Consider the following 15343-nt stretch of genomic DNA (forward strand, 5'->3'; position numbering starts at 1 on the left):
ATAGTTATGCTCGATGTCCGCAGCTACCCCCGGCGCGGCCAGCGGTCCCCAAACAAGATTTAATCGCATTTTAAATCAATAAGGAATTCAGTTATGCTGGTTTGGTTATTTAAATTAAAGAAATACGTATTCAAATTATCGACAGCAACAAAAGCTTTCAAGAGGATAAATTTTAAACACATATCATTTTCAAATTTTATGCAAAAAAAATTTTTTTTCTTTTTTTTTTTCTTCTTTCTTCAATGCAAAATTGATTCAACTTTCATTTCTGGTCGGGCTGTTAGAACTATTATCAATATTAAGTCAACTAACCGAAATAACGTTATTTTTGACTTAATTAAATATGGCTTATTAAAATTTAGATTAGAAAAAATAGCTAAATTACTCTAAACAGCCAAAAAATTGTTAATTTCCATCTCAATTGGTCATTTTTTTGATTAAATGTTGGATAAAAGTGAATATTTTTAACAAAAAAAAAAATTAAAATACAATTATGCCGACCTTCATTTGTAATTTTTGAGAAATTATGCAAGATTTTGTTAAAAAACTTATTAAAACGCTGCAAAAAATATGATAGATTTTGACGTTTATTGGAAATTTTTTGATCTATTTTACTTTTCAACGTAATAAAAGACAAAAATTATAAATGAATGATTAATTATTCGTCATTTTTGGGAGAATTTTGCAAAAAACTAATTTTTTACTTACCTATAAAAGAAACTAAGTGGAGAAATAGATCACAATAACGTTATTTTCAACCTTAATTAGAAATGTTTTGTCAAATTTTAGAAAATTTAGAAAGTAGTCGTTTTTTTAAGTAAAAATTTTGGACGTAATTAGTCATTTTTGCTTACTTAATTTAACAGAATTGCGGGAAAAAACGTTCATCTTTTGCACATAATAATAAAATAATAATAATAATAATAATAGTATTAAATAATAATTTTTTTTTCTTCATAGTATAGTTTTCCTGTTTTCTATTTGCTCTTCTTTCTTCCTGTCTTTATTTACTGTCTTCTTTCTACTTACTGCAGCTCTCATAGCTTCTGTCTTCCTTTCTCTGTTCTTTCAATCAAGAATCAAGAGAAATCAAGAATTATTTCCGGACTTTTTTTTATTTTAACCTTTAATATGAATCTTTAATTCACTATTTTGCATTTACAATAATAATAATAATGATAATAATAATAATAATAATAATAATAATAATAATAATAATAATTAATAATAATAATAATAATAATAATAATAATAATAATAATAATAATAATAATAAAGAAAACACATTTTGGATAATGTTGGTAGTTTTTGGCCATTTCCAAAAAAATTTTCTCGTCTCTAAGCACAACTTTATCAAAAATGAATCATTTTCTTTTAAGCCTTAGCTTAAGTCGTTCGTTTGAGCTAGAATAAAGCTTTTTTGAATGTTTTTTCGTTTCTAAGCAATGAATCATTTGTAAATTAATGTTTTAAGCCAGAATAAGCCATTTTTTGGCTTTAGGCAAGATATTGTCCAGGCATTAAGCTTTGGAAAAAGTCAAAAAAGACAAAGTTTAAACCAATTACGTGATTTTTTGAATTTTTTTAATCAAGTTTTTTGGACTATTTGCGCAATTTGGACTCAATTTCCACAACATTTTGCTTAGAAATAGATAATTAATTAATAGATAGGACAACAAGTCGCTTTAATTCAATTTTTTTTTAATTTTTTGAATAAGTTAAAATCGACCATATTTAGTCCAATATTTCCAAAACTACGAATCGTAGAACAAAAATTCTGACAGATTTGGAATCCTCAGACAATTTTACGTAAAATGGGCACATTTTTAAGGTAAATATTTGATTATTGTGACCTTGGTAATTTTTTTGTAGGTAATTATTTAAAAATTTTGACCAAGTTGTTTTGTTTTATTCAGATTTTTGAAATGTCAGAAGGAATAATGCCAATTTTTATTCAAATTTCGGGAGCGAAATTTCTGGAAAATTTTTGTGGTAGAAATAAAAGAGTTATCGAACTCGAGTAGGTTTCCTGCTTGTGATTGCATCAGCAGTGACATCACGCGGTATCAAATATCAAAATTAGAAAATTGTGACCACCGTTAAATCAATTCCCCGAAAACGTTCGATAAGGAATGTTTCCCTGATTTATGTTGCAAACGTCGATCGACAGGAAACTGTCAAATCTCCTCCTAAATCCCAATTATAGCGTAAAAAACAGTAATAATTTAGTTTTACAAGTCGGAATTCGGTCCAACATGGAATCTACTGTAAAAAGAATTCGATCAGATAATCTATGAATTTATGTGACGCGCGTTAGATAATCTCGCATCGATTGTCACTCGATGACCTTGAGCTGTAGCGCTTCTCCTACTGTCGCCCAATTTGCATGATTAATGGCCGCTTTATTTGGCCGATTAATCCATCGGGCCGCTCCGTCCCTGTCGGTGCAGGGCCCCATTCAGGAATGAGATGTAGCCATATATAATACGAGGCGTAGCGCCACCATGCTGTGAATCGGTGGTTCCGGCGGTCCTCAAACTTTCCTCCGGTTTTTTTCGTACGAGGAGGCAATCATTTACCTTTGTCATATCTTGTGACCCATCTTCGAACAATGTCGTTATCTACACGGTAGATGTACAAGACGACCACGACGACGACGAGTAAAAAATCGAGCTTTTGTCTTTCCGGTTTTTAGAGATGCGATAATTACGAGTTTTACTGCTGATTTTATTGCTTATAATTAAGGAAAATTGGACGAAATGCGACCGCCGATGAAATTCCAACGTGGTGTCGAGGTTTTTCGTTATTCTTCAACGGAATTTATTATCATAATTTGGGCGAGGTTGGGAACAATGTGGGTGACGATGAGGGGGCCAAAGAACGCACGCTCGTTCCTCATATTTGACAATATTACGGATTGTGACGCAAGGATTTGCCTATTTTATTGCCAACACCAAACAATTAGTTGACGGTGATTTATAGACACACAGTAAAAAAAGATTAGAAACACAAAAATTTCGCAAATTCTTGTTAAAAACGGACTGAAAACGTATCAAATTAAGCCAAAAATTATGTTAAATTTGACAGAGTTTAAGCACGTTTTTGAAGTAAAAACCAACAAAAAATCTGGTCACAAATGTTATGTAATAATTATAAAATGTTTATAAAACCGAAATTTTTGGTTTTTATTCGAGACAGAAAAATCACCAAATTATGACAATAATATTATTATTTGCCTTTTTAGACTTTTACTAAAATTAAAAAAAATTATAAATTTATTATTTAACACGCTGATAATTTCGCCATTTTTTCATATAACGGGTGTTTCAGTTTGTGTTAAAATATCTGCAAAAGACGGTCAGTACTTGGGGCCCCGGTGGCTCAGTGGTATAAGCGCCACTTACGAACGGGGAGGTCGCGGGTTCGAACCCGGATCAGGGTAACAATTTTTCTATGAAAAAAAGTGTAGAAAAGGTAAGGAAACAACACGTAAACAAAAATAAGAGAATGAGAGAACACATAAATGTATAAACGTAAAGCGGGGCATAAAACAGACAGAAATAAGAGAATAATCTGCAAAAGGTAAAAGTACGTAAAGGCGCCGTATTCTAAACGGAGCACATTGTAATAAAAGTAGAAAATATCTTTTGTTTTGAGAGAAAAAAAGATGAACGTAAAAGTGAAACGTAACTTCAAACATTAACGTTGAATCCTTAGATGAGTTTTTCTTTAATTATAAAAAAATTAAACAAAAATATTGAATTTATGTCTAAAAATGTTTAGTTAACTGCGTTTGTTTAGTAAAGTCCCGAAAAACATTGTTAATAAAAATCATGGCCACTGCGAATCCGGTAGGATTTGCGCACGTCTACTATTTTTGACTAGAAAATACACAAATTTTGTGATTTTTGGAGAAATTATGTCCATTTTCGGTCAAAAACGTGCTGAAAGTCACAAAAAAGGTAAAAACAATTTAAAAATTGTAGAATCAACTTATACGCCCGGTATCTTTTGATGAAATCTGGTGAAAAATTAGAGAATTAAATTGAAAAAAAGTGGAAGAAAATGTTTTCTCGAGCTAATTTGCCGACTTTTGAACTGAAAGTATTTGCGTTTTAGGTGAATTATTGCAATTATATAGTTTGTAATGTTAATTTATTTAAAAAGTTTTTGTTAAAATATCTGCAAAAGCCGGTCATTACTTGGGGCCCTGGTGGCTCAGTGGTATAAGCGCCACTTACGACGGGAAGGTCGCGGGTTCGAACCCGGATCAGAGTAACAATTTTTCTGAGAAAAAAATTGTAGAAAAGGTAAGTGAAACAACACGTAAGCAAAAATAAGAGATTGAGAGAACACATAGACGTATAAACGTAAAGCGGAGCATAAAACTGACAGAAATAAGAAAATAATGCGGCAAAAGGTAAAAGTACGTAAAGGCGCCAAATTGTAAACGTAAGAGCACATTGTAATAAAGGAAAAATACCTTTTGTTTTGAGAGACAAAGAGATGAACGTAAAGGTGAAACATAACTTCAAACTTTAGCGTTGAATCCTTAGATGACTTTTTTCTTAAATTATAAAAAAAATAAACGAAAATATTTAATTTATGTCTAAAAATTTTTAGTTAACTGACTTTGTTTAGTAAAGTCCCGAAAAACATTGTTAATAAAAATCATGGCCACTGCGAATCCGGTTAGATTTGCGCACGTCCACGATTTTTGACTCGAAAATACACAAATTTGGTGATTTTTGGAGAAATTATGTCCATTTTTGGTCAAAAACGTGCTGAAAGTCACAAAAAGGTAAAAAAAATTTTAAAATTGTAGAATCAACTTATACGCCCGGTATCTTTTGATGAAATCTGGTGAAAAATTAGAGAATTAAATTGAAAACAATTGGAAGAAAATGTTTTCTCGAGCTAATTCGCCGACTTTTGAACTGAAAGTATTTGCGTTTTAGGTGAATTATTGCAATTATATAGTTTGTATGTTGATTTATTTAAAAAGTTTGTCAGTATCTTTGGCGTTTCTAATTCGAAAATCGCTGCAAAGTTACTTAGATTTGGTCGGAAATCAATTCAAATAGTGTAGAAAAATGTGAAATGTCTGTGTTTTTCAGGCCGGCGCGCAGCATGACAATAGCCATGAAGCGATCACGTCTTCCACTTGTTGTATTTTGTCCTAATCCCTGTAAAAGATCCGCTCGTGGGCGCTGCTACGAAAGTTAACGAACCGTACCACAATCATCGATCTCACGATCGTTGCGGTATTTTTTCTTCATCGCTTGGTCCAAAAATGACAACTTAATAGTAACTAGGCGCAAAAAAAGCGGATTTTTTTGAAATTTCGACAAGAATTGGGTCAGACATTAGGTCAAAGATGGATTGAGTAAATTTCTGTTTTTGAAATGATTTAGTACGGTCACCGCAGGTCGTCCCAGGTTGCATCCTCCGGTCGGCAGGTGGTCGGTTATTGTCTCGTCGTAGGCAAAAATACTACCACTTTGCTTAATAGTTTATAATAGAGGCCCATGGGAACTAATTAAATTAAAGCCCGTCTTTAAATTAATTAATCAATTAATTAAAAAAAAACGAATTAGAATTATTCCCGATTCTGCGATGAAACGAATCAATCACTCAATCAATCAATCAGTCGATTTAGTTGCTACGATGAATTGACATTTGCAATAAGCGCGCTTTAATCATGCGATTAAATTTGTAATTTTAATTAATCAAAAGGGCACGCAGCACATTTACGATTAATCATCAACGATTAATCGCTTTTCTATCCAACACAAAACCGCCTTGTTAATTTAACTTTATGTGACAGCGCAATTTTCATATTGTGGGAGTCAGAACTGGATCGCATGTGTTTAATTCGAATTAATTCATAATTCGGCGATTTTTTGCGCGCTTTCGTCATCGATCTTATCAGACGCTCGTTCATCACAAAAACTGCCTCATATTTTTGCGAATTCCAATGTATTGAATTAAATTTTTCATAAATTGCGCACGACGTGTCGTAAATTAATAGCGTAATTGACTATTTTTAAATTGGTGACCAACAATATATTTTTTTTAATTAGTTAGCCAAAAAAAATTGCAATATTTGTGGTTTGTGACTTTGAAAGTGAAACCCAAAGCCATCTATTGAGCGCAACACAACGTTAATTTTGATTCATTTTTTAATTTTTAGTCACGTGGTAATAAATAAATAATTTTTTTTTGGAAATTTATTCCTAAAACGTGCTCACACACTGGATATAATTAAATTCAATCAAATGTTTGGCTTAATTTGGCATATTTTCAATGCTAAGAATAAGTGTAGATAATTTAATTACCAAAAATTCTGTTTTCATTTGATTGACATAGGCAACCAACAATACACACCGACTTGAAACTAAACTTTTCACCCGATTTTAAGGGTCACAGCTATTTTTTTCGACTTTTGGTTATTGATAAATGGGAAAAAACAACACTTTAATGTTTAATAACAATTTATTTCATTCTTAAATATACAAAAAAAAATTATAAACTAAAAATAAATAATCATTGTTTCATGCTGAACCCCGTCCCACTAAACGCCCTAAACTCATTACTGGCTTCATCCTCCTTCTCTGGCTTGGTGCTCCGCCTGATGAACCTCAACGTCCCGATTTCGTAATCATAATTGGGGATCCCCCTCACATACGCCGCCCTACAATTGACGACGTCACTGGTCCCGGAATCCTTCCGTTTCTTGCCATCTAATCGATTTCCCGTGCCTTTGAAGGGCACAAATCCGGTCGGCTCCGGCATCAGATCAGCCGGATCCACGGCCATCTCCTCATCCTCCTTCTTGACCTTCTCCGGCTCTTTGTAGCCCACCGGGGGCGCAAACTCCACGTTCATATCGCACTCAATTATACTGATCGCGTTGCCTGGTTTCGTCTCAAGGACGCACAATTCGTAAATCTTCTGGTTGTATTTAACCGCAATCACATCTCCGGTTGTGAGACAAGCGAACGAGCGCAAGCAGTTCTCAAGCACGGCCTTGGGGTTCGTGATGTCGAGGAAATCAGGGGAGAGCGGCTGGAACTTGGAGAAGGTCCCCACTGGGAGCGAAACGCTCTCGATTCGCACCAAATCGCCCTCCTCCAGGACCATGTTCTGCATCATCCAGAGCGGCAGGTACACCTTACCCTCGTCGGCCACGAACTCCAGCACCCCGCAGTGGGTCACCCGGTTGGTCTTCTTGTTCGTGAGCTTGAACAACATCGGGTAGTTGATGTTCAAACGAGTCAGCTGTTCCAGGGCCGAAGGCGGCATGATTACTGGAACAAAGGGCCTGGAATCGCGCAACAAGCCACTAGACGTGCTCACTTTTGCCCCCGCGTTCCACGTCCTGGCGCTCGTTCCCCGGCAGCATGGCAACCGAGTGGCACTGGTAGATCATGTTGAACGGTCTCGGGATCTCCGGGAACATGTTGAACCCAAACTGAAACTTGCCAACACAAATAGCACGCAATACTAGCAACAACACCGAAATTTACCATTCTGTCACGCTTTACTCAGCCAATTTCAAACCAAAACAATTATTTGCCAAATTTTGACAAGTAACGTCAGACTTTGACAGTTTGACAGGACAGAAACCTGTAATTTTGTGCCCCAAAAAGCAAGATTTTGGAGTTGTGGGCGCGTAAACCGTGCCAAAACTGTGACCAAGTCGTGCGTGAGCGCCTTAATTGTCTAATTACTAATAATTGATGCGATTATTGCATTAAAATTAGTTTATGGCACCGCCTCTGAACCTAACCTCAAACCTGGCAAATGTCCAAAAATAGCCTTTTAAATTTAGAAAATTCCTCTCGCGTCTCGAAAAGCCCAGAAACTTCGACTCAAACCGTATAAATACGGCATGTGGCCACGCTGTCACAACCTCAAGTGAAACAGTGTGCACATAACCCCAAAATGGGCGAACCCGAAGCGTTAAAATACAAGGAAGAAGGCAACGCGGCCTTCAAAAGTGGCAATTGGGACTCGGCGGCCAAACTCTACACCAAAGCCATCAACTTGGAGACGAGCGAGAGTCGGGACTTGTCCGTGTTCCTCAAAAACCGGGCTGCGGCCTATTTGAAGTTGGGCAAGTTTGAGGAGGCGTTGAGCGACTGCGACCGCAGTCTGGAGATAGTGCCCCGCGACCCCAAGGCGCTGTTCCGCCGGTGCCAGGCCTTGGAGGCGCTGGAACGGTTTGAGGAGGCTTATCGGGACGCCACCCAGATTTTCAAGGATGACCCCAATAATAGGACGATTCAGCCGGTTTTGGAGCGATTGTATCGTATTGTCCAGGAACGGGTTAAGGAAAATGCCCAGACCAGCACTAAGATCGAGAGTATGACGAAGTTGGCGTTTGATTTGGCCGCCGATAGGGAGAAACGCGAGACTGCGATGAATAATTTGTTGGTGCTTGCGAGGGAAAATGCGGGGTCGAGTCTTATGATTAAATCGCCGGTTGTTCAGCAGATTAAGAAGTTGCTTAAAGTGGAGAAGAATCGGGAAATATGTGTTACTGGTATACGAATTATCGGCGAGCTTTGTAAGCATAATGTGGATAAGACACGAAGTGTTATGAAGGATGTGGGGATCCCCTGGTTTTTGGAAATTTTGGACTCGAATCATGAACAGCAAGTTAACGCAGCGCAGTATTGCATCCAACAAATCCTCAATATTTTCTCAGGTACGAATAAAATGTTGGGTCTAAAATATATCGTTTCACTTTTAATTGAATAAAAATACTTGTTTTCGTATCTCCTTTCGCCAGTTTGTTTTAAAATTCGGCTTAAAAATAATTTTCTTTTTTACTTTATTTTTACTAAATTATAGTTTTTATCGCTTCTCTGGTTCATGTTCCCTCAGATGTTTCACAGACCTCTTTAAAAATTTAAATACAGTTCGATATTTTTTTCAATTATCCATTTACATAAGTACTATGCGATTATTTGAATTTATATTTAGAATAGTCACTTTTTTGTCATTTTTCTGATATTAATTAAAGGTTACGTTTGGACATTTCCCTTTTAGATAGAATAAAAATACTTGTTTTCGTGGCTTCTTTAGCCATTCGGTCTAAAGTGGACATTTGGCTCAAAGTTTAATTCTATTTGTTCATTTACAAAATTTTCTTCTTTCTTATTTATAGATTTTTTCAAATGAGTTTTTATCTTTTTCTTTTGTATTGTGTTATTGCCTGTTCCTCTAGATCATGATACTTCCTTAGATATTACTCAAATGTCTTTAAAAATTTAAATACAGTTCGATAATTTTTTTAATTATCCATCTACATAAGTATTATGCGATCATTTGAATTTATAATTAGAGTAGGCGATTTTTTTCTTTGCGATTTTTCTCAGATATTAATAAAACGTTACGTTTGAAGATTAAATAAAAATACTTGTTTTCGAATCTTCTTTAGCCATTTGGTTTATTTTAGAAACAAAAATGTGAAGAAAGTGGAAATTTGGCTCAGAGTTTATCTCTATTTGTTCATAGAAGATTTTCTTCTTTTCTTTATAGATTTTCAAAGGTGTTTTTTTTTCTTTTGCATTGTATCATTGCCTGTTTCCCTCAGATCTCTTTTAAATGTCTTTAAAATTTTAAATACAGTTCGATAATTTTTTAAATTATCAATATACGTAAGTACTATGCGATCATTATTATTTTTCTCAGATATTAATAAAGCGTTAGGTTTGAACAGTTCCCCTTTTAGAAAAATAAATCTAAGAAAAATGGAAATTTGGTTCAAAGTTTAATTCGTTCACGTAATTTTCTTCTTTTTCTATAATTTTCAAACAATTTTTCGTCTTTTTCTTTTGTATTGTATTATTGTCTGCTTCTCTAGATCATGTTCTCCCAGATCTTTCTCAAATGTCTTTAAATATTTAAATACAGTTCTATACATTTTTAAACTACCCATGTGCATAAGTACTATGCGATTATTTAAATTTATATTAAAATAGGCGATTTTTTGTGATTTTTCTCAGATATTCATAAAGTTTAATTCTATTTGTTCATTCAGGCAATTTTCTTCTTTTCTTCTCTCTAGATTTTCAAATGAGTTTTTGCCTTCTTCTTTTGTTTTGTATTATCTCCTATTTCTACATTTTTCTGTAAAAATGTAAATACAGTTCGAAAATTTTTTAAACTATCCATTTGCATAAGCATCATGCGATCATTTGAATTTATAATCAGAGTAGGCGGTTTTTTTTTCTTTGTGAAAAATTCGAAATTTCGAAATTTTATTGTTGTACTCTTCAGTTTGATTAATTATAATTCTTAGCCTTTTCATGCACGTTAAAAAAACTCTAGAGGACTGTCCTTTTATCCAAATAACTTTAGAGTTATTTCTTTCATTCTTTATTACAGCAGTACACATAAGAATAAGAACATTGCTGTCCTTAATTTTAGCTTTATATTGCTTTTTCAGGATGATTCCACATCCTTTTCTTTTTTTTTGTTAGATTTTTTGTTTTTGGTTTCTTATTGTTTTAGTCTTTTTAGTATCCTATTATCTTCAGGGCGTCTTTTGTTCTTATTCCACTTCTTAATTGCTTTGAAATATTCGTATATGTTTCTGCTTCAATATACTTTTAATAGTTGTAATAGCACAGTCTATATTAATTCCCATTTCTTCGACCATATTTTCTGTATTATTCCTTGCTATCATCTCTTTTTTCATATTCTTCTGAAGTTATATAAGTCCATGTTTTCTTCCTCAAGATCATGAATGATACCGTCGTAACTCATTCCCATTACCTGAAACTATTTTCTAAAACATTTAAAGCTTATTGAAGATGATAACAGCCGTTGTCGAAACGTTGCAAAAAACCAATCACTTTTTTCAGGAATGGACAACAAAACCGACAGCAAACCTGACCAAGAACTTGTGCAAAAAAACAAAAAAGACATCGACATGATCCTGACATGTCTCGTCTACTCCATTAACAATCAAGCAATCAGTGGCCTGGCCCGCGACGCAATTATCGAGCTCCTCACCCGAAATATCCACTATACGGCCCTGAACTGGGCCGAGCAATTGGTCGAAATCGGAGGCGTCTCAAGACTTATGGAGTGTGCCAGCGAATTAGAAGAATACAAATACGAGAGTGCCATGAACATCACACCCTCGACCCGTACAATCGCCGCCGTTTGTTTATCCCGAATCTACGAAAACATGTACTACGACGCCGCCCGCGAGAAATTCATGACAAAAATCCAGGATTTTATCAAAGATAAGCTCCTAACGCCCGACATTGAGTCGAAAGTTAGGGTGGCTGTGGCGATAACAGCCCTGCTGCGGGGGCCGCTGGACGTTGGTAATGCCATTATCGGTAAAGAAGGGATCATGGAAATGATCCTGGTCATGGCCAACACCGATGACTTGCTCCAACAGAAAGTTGCGTGCGAGTGTATTGTTGCAGCGGCAAGTAAAGCCGACAAGGCCAAGGCGATTATAGCACAAGGTGTTAATATTTTGAAGACTTTGTATAAGTCCAAGGATGATGCGATAAGGGTGAGGGCTTTAGTGGGGCTTTGTAAGTTGGGGAGTTCGGGGGGCACTGACGCGGCAAAGAAACCCTTTGCCGAAGGGTCTAATCTAAAGTTGGCCGAAGCCTGCAGGAGGTTTTTGGTGCATCCGGGGAACGATGCGGATATTAGGAAGTGGGCTGCTGAAGGTTAGTCATAAAAAACAATTGTCAATGTTAAAAACGTTAGTTAGACAAAAAAATGTCATATATACAAGGTGCGGCAAGTTTTAGTGCCAGTCAAAAAATTAGTACTTCTAGTTGACCGAAAGAAAAAAATTATATCGCAAATGATAGAGTTTCTAATACGCTTTAATTTGATGCTTTAACGTTGTCTTAAATTTTCATGTACGAGCGTGGAATGTAAAAAACTATATTAAGAATTTTTAAAATTAAAATAAAAATTTTTAAGTGAGAATAAGTATAGAAATAAAACTTTTTTCTAAATCAAATGTTAAGTTATAAAAATTGTGCAATATATTACCTTTGAAAGAAAGAAAGAAATACTTGGACTGTGTTTATTAATTCAAACAACAAGACAATTGATAATGGCTTTTAAATAAAACTACTGATTTAAATAATTGGAATAATAAAAAAATACTGATAATAATTAATACATAATTTATTACACAAAAATTGTAGACGCTGGACAGTTAAATTTTTTGTTATTCAATGGAATTGGAATATTATTTTAATTTATTTAATTTAATTCAGTTTATAGAAAGCTCTGTTAAAATTTAATTCGTTGTTAAAAGTTAACAATGCGGATGGACCAACCAAATTGCTTAAATTTGGTCACGTGATCAGTTAATCGCGGATTAAATTAACCACGCTTCTGTGAACCACATTTTCGGTGTTAATATTAATTTCCTCTTTGCCTTTTTGAATTAATTTTTTTTTTCATTATTGTCCTATTTATCTTATATTTCTATTATATGTATTATTATCTGTATCTTTATTCTGAGCATTAAAAAAATGATATATTCACAGTTTAAAACTGTCATTCAGAACATTTCATAATAATAACAAAAATCTTAAGCTTGCCACCTTAATAATTATGTTGTTTTGTTAATTTTAATGAATTTTTTTATTTTTGTCATGATTTTTGCATTAAAATTATCGTTTCTTACGTTCAGTTTGACGCTTTGTTATTGTTTAAAAAACAATTTTGAGAAAAAAACACAAGTTATTGAAATGTGCTCTATATGAAAAAAATCCTCTTAAGGCTCTAGACTCTGTTGTTTTTAGCAGCAAATTTAGATTTTCTTAATATTTGTAGTATTTTTTTACAAGTAAATGTAGGTCCAAGAAATATTGTTCATTGAAATAAATTGCTAAATATTTTTTTATTAAATAAAATGTTTATTAATGAAGTTGCTAGGAATTTTTAATAACATTGCATTGTATTGAGAATTAAAAAAAACATTTTAGAGGCAGTTTAAAAATACAAGTGTGAAATATTTTGGATTTTAGTTAACTGTTCTCAATTCTTAAATATTACGAAAAAAATTAAATTGAAAATATTTACTGTTTCAAAACTATAAAAACGCCAACGTCGCATTTTCTCTGGAAAACACGAGATAATCTAGTTATTTTGGGTTATCTTGTGTTTTCTCGGACTTTTTCGTGTTTTTCTGGGTTAGTAATTTCGGTAATAATTATTTTATTTTCCATTTGTTCAAAAAATAAAAAAAAAATGAGAAGTGAAATTTTTTATTTTTTACACGATTTTTTCTTTCATTTTATTATAACACCTTAAATTTCTTCACTTTTTAACAACCAATTTCAAAATTTTGGGATGTAATACTATCATCAGATATTTTCAACAGCAATATCACAAGAGAATAAGAAATTAAATAACCTAGCACTGAATTTTTTTCCAATTTTTATAGTGATAACTGATAATAAGCAATATAAAAAGTTTCGATGAATTATAAGTATCATTTGGAGATCTATTGGAAATACTGAATTTTTAATCATTATGATATTTTCTGAGGTGTATAAAATTTTGACGTTTAAATCGCCATATTAAAATCTTAAACACGTTACCAACCTGAGGACAAGATCCCAATTTTTTATGGTCACCCGGTGTTGAACATATTAGGTTGCCAACTTGATAATTACGGGAGATACCAGTATAACCACAGTTTAACAATAAAAAAATATATTTTTTTGTTGCTAACATTTTAAGCCTTCTTTTTAATGTCCAAATCCTGGATTATAAACACTATTTTAAAACACGCTTCCCATAGCAACGTGTTTTAAGTTAAAATGTTCCAAGATTCTCGGGTGTCTAGGTATATGCAACTCGCATATGCTCGTTGCATAACGACAGCCCTCGAACTTTAAGCTTGTGTTTTATTAATAATTTAAATATTTTCCCCAGGCCTTTCCTACTTAACCCTCGACGCCGAAGTGAAAGAAAAACTAGTGGAAGACCGCCCCGCCCTCCAATCCCTCATCGAACTCGCAAAAACCGGCGACCAATCGTGCCTTTTCGGCGTCGTCACAACCCTCGTGAATTTATGCAACGCTTACGAAAAACAAGAAATCATCCCGGAAATGGTCGAACTGGCAAAATTCGCCAAACAACACATCCCGGAAGAGCACGAACTCGACGACCCTGACTTTGTAACAAAAAGAATCCTAGTTTTGGGCAAAGAGGGCGTCACCTCCGCCCTTGTGGCCCTAAGCAAGACCGAAAGCCCCAATTCACGCGAACTAATCTCGCGCGTGTTCAACTCCCTGTGCAGCGAACAGGAATTGCGCGGCGTGGTGGTGTCCCAAGGGGGCTCCAAAGCCCTCATCCCGCTGGCCTTGAAGGGCACCGAAAAGGGCAAACGACACGCAGCGCAAGCTTTGGCCCGGATCGCGATCACGATGAACCCCGAAGTGGCCTTCCCGGGGCAGCGGGCCCTCGAGGTGATCCGGCCCTTGGTAGGGCTCCTGCACCCCGACTGCACGGGCTTGGAGAACTTTGAGGCCCTGATGGGGCTGTGCAACATCGCGCAAATGAGCGAGAGCGCGCGGCAGAGGATTCTGAAGGAAGGGGGGCTGTCTAAGATTGAGCATTACATGTTCGAGGATCATGAATATTTGTGCAGGGCGGCCACACAATGCATGACCAACATGTGCATGTCGCCTGATGTTATAAAGACACACGAGGGGGCCAATGATAAGGTCAAGTATTTCGTGTCTTTATCGATGGATGAGGACGCTGATACGGCCATGGCCGCCTCAGGAGCCCTGGCAATTCTCACCGGAAATAGCAAAAAATGTTGCGAGAAAATTTTCGACTCGAAAAATTGGTTGGACTGCTTCCACGTGTTGTTGGCCAATCCGGTCGCTAGTTTGCAATACCGGGGCGTTTGTATCGTGCGAAATGTTATCGAAAATTCCAAAGAACTGGCCGAAAAGTTGATGGAGACCGACATTATGGAAATTCTAATGGCGTTAAAACTGCAAACCGATGAGAACAAACAATCAGTCGTGAAAGTGGCAGAGGACGCGCTCAAGTTGGCCGAGACTTGGGGGCTCATCAAGAAACCGGAACTAGACTAGCCTTTTATACGAAAAATTTTGTATCGTTTAAAATAATAAATTATTGTTAATTACCTCGCGTCTTGCTCTAATCCTCCGTGGCATCCTTACTTCACCCAAAAACGCACACAACACTAGAATTTGGCCGAGTTTTTCAAATTCCTAACCACACTTTTTGTTTGAAAGTTGGAAGTGGCCACAGTCACTTTGCTAAACCAAACGAAATAAAAAATTCACAGTGTGAA

The 15343-nt window shown here is 35.2% G+C and overlaps 2 protein-coding genes across 5 annotated transcripts; one reads left to right on the plus strand and one right to left on the minus strand.

Annotated features, from left to right (window-relative positions):
* Positions 1-6476: 6476 nt before the first annotated feature.
* Positions 6477-15330, minus strand: Ufd1 (Ubiquitin fusion-degradation 1-like). Of its 4 annotated transcripts, none has more exons than XM_015980865.2 (3): positions 15174-15330; positions 7360-7480; positions 6477-7310 (listed from the first exon to the last, which is right to left on the minus strand). In XM_015980865.2, exons 1-3 carry the CDS (start codon positions 15201-15203, stop codon positions 6547-6549), a joined length of 915 nt encoding a protein of 304 aa, XP_015836351.1. In that variant the 5' UTR covers positions 15204-15330; the 3' UTR covers positions 6477-6546. The 4 variants fall into 4 exon arrangements, with proteins under 4 accessions (XP_015836351.1, XP_064214642.1, XP_064214643.1 ...); XM_064358572.1 differs by having other exon boundaries at positions 7360-7474; positions 15174-15320; XM_064358573.1 differs by lacking the exon at positions 15174-15330 and adding an exon at positions 7530-7669.
* On the plus strand, positions 7948-15172 carry unc-45 (uncoordinated 45). The gene is made up of 3 exons (XM_968020.4): positions 7948-8713; positions 10878-11708; positions 13945-15172. Exons 1-3 carry the CDS (start codon positions 7948-7950, stop codon positions 15117-15119), a joined length of 2772 nt encoding a protein of 923 aa, XP_973113.1. The 3' UTR covers positions 15120-15172.
* Positions 15331-15343: the final 13 nt, after the last annotated feature.

Source organism: Tribolium castaneum, chromosome 8 (genome assembly GCF_031307605.1).
Source record: "Tribolium castaneum strain GA2 chromosome 8, icTriCast1.1, whole genome shotgun sequence".
Taxonomy (NCBI): Eukaryota; Metazoa; Arthropoda; class Insecta; order Coleoptera; family Tenebrionidae; genus Tribolium; species Tribolium castaneum.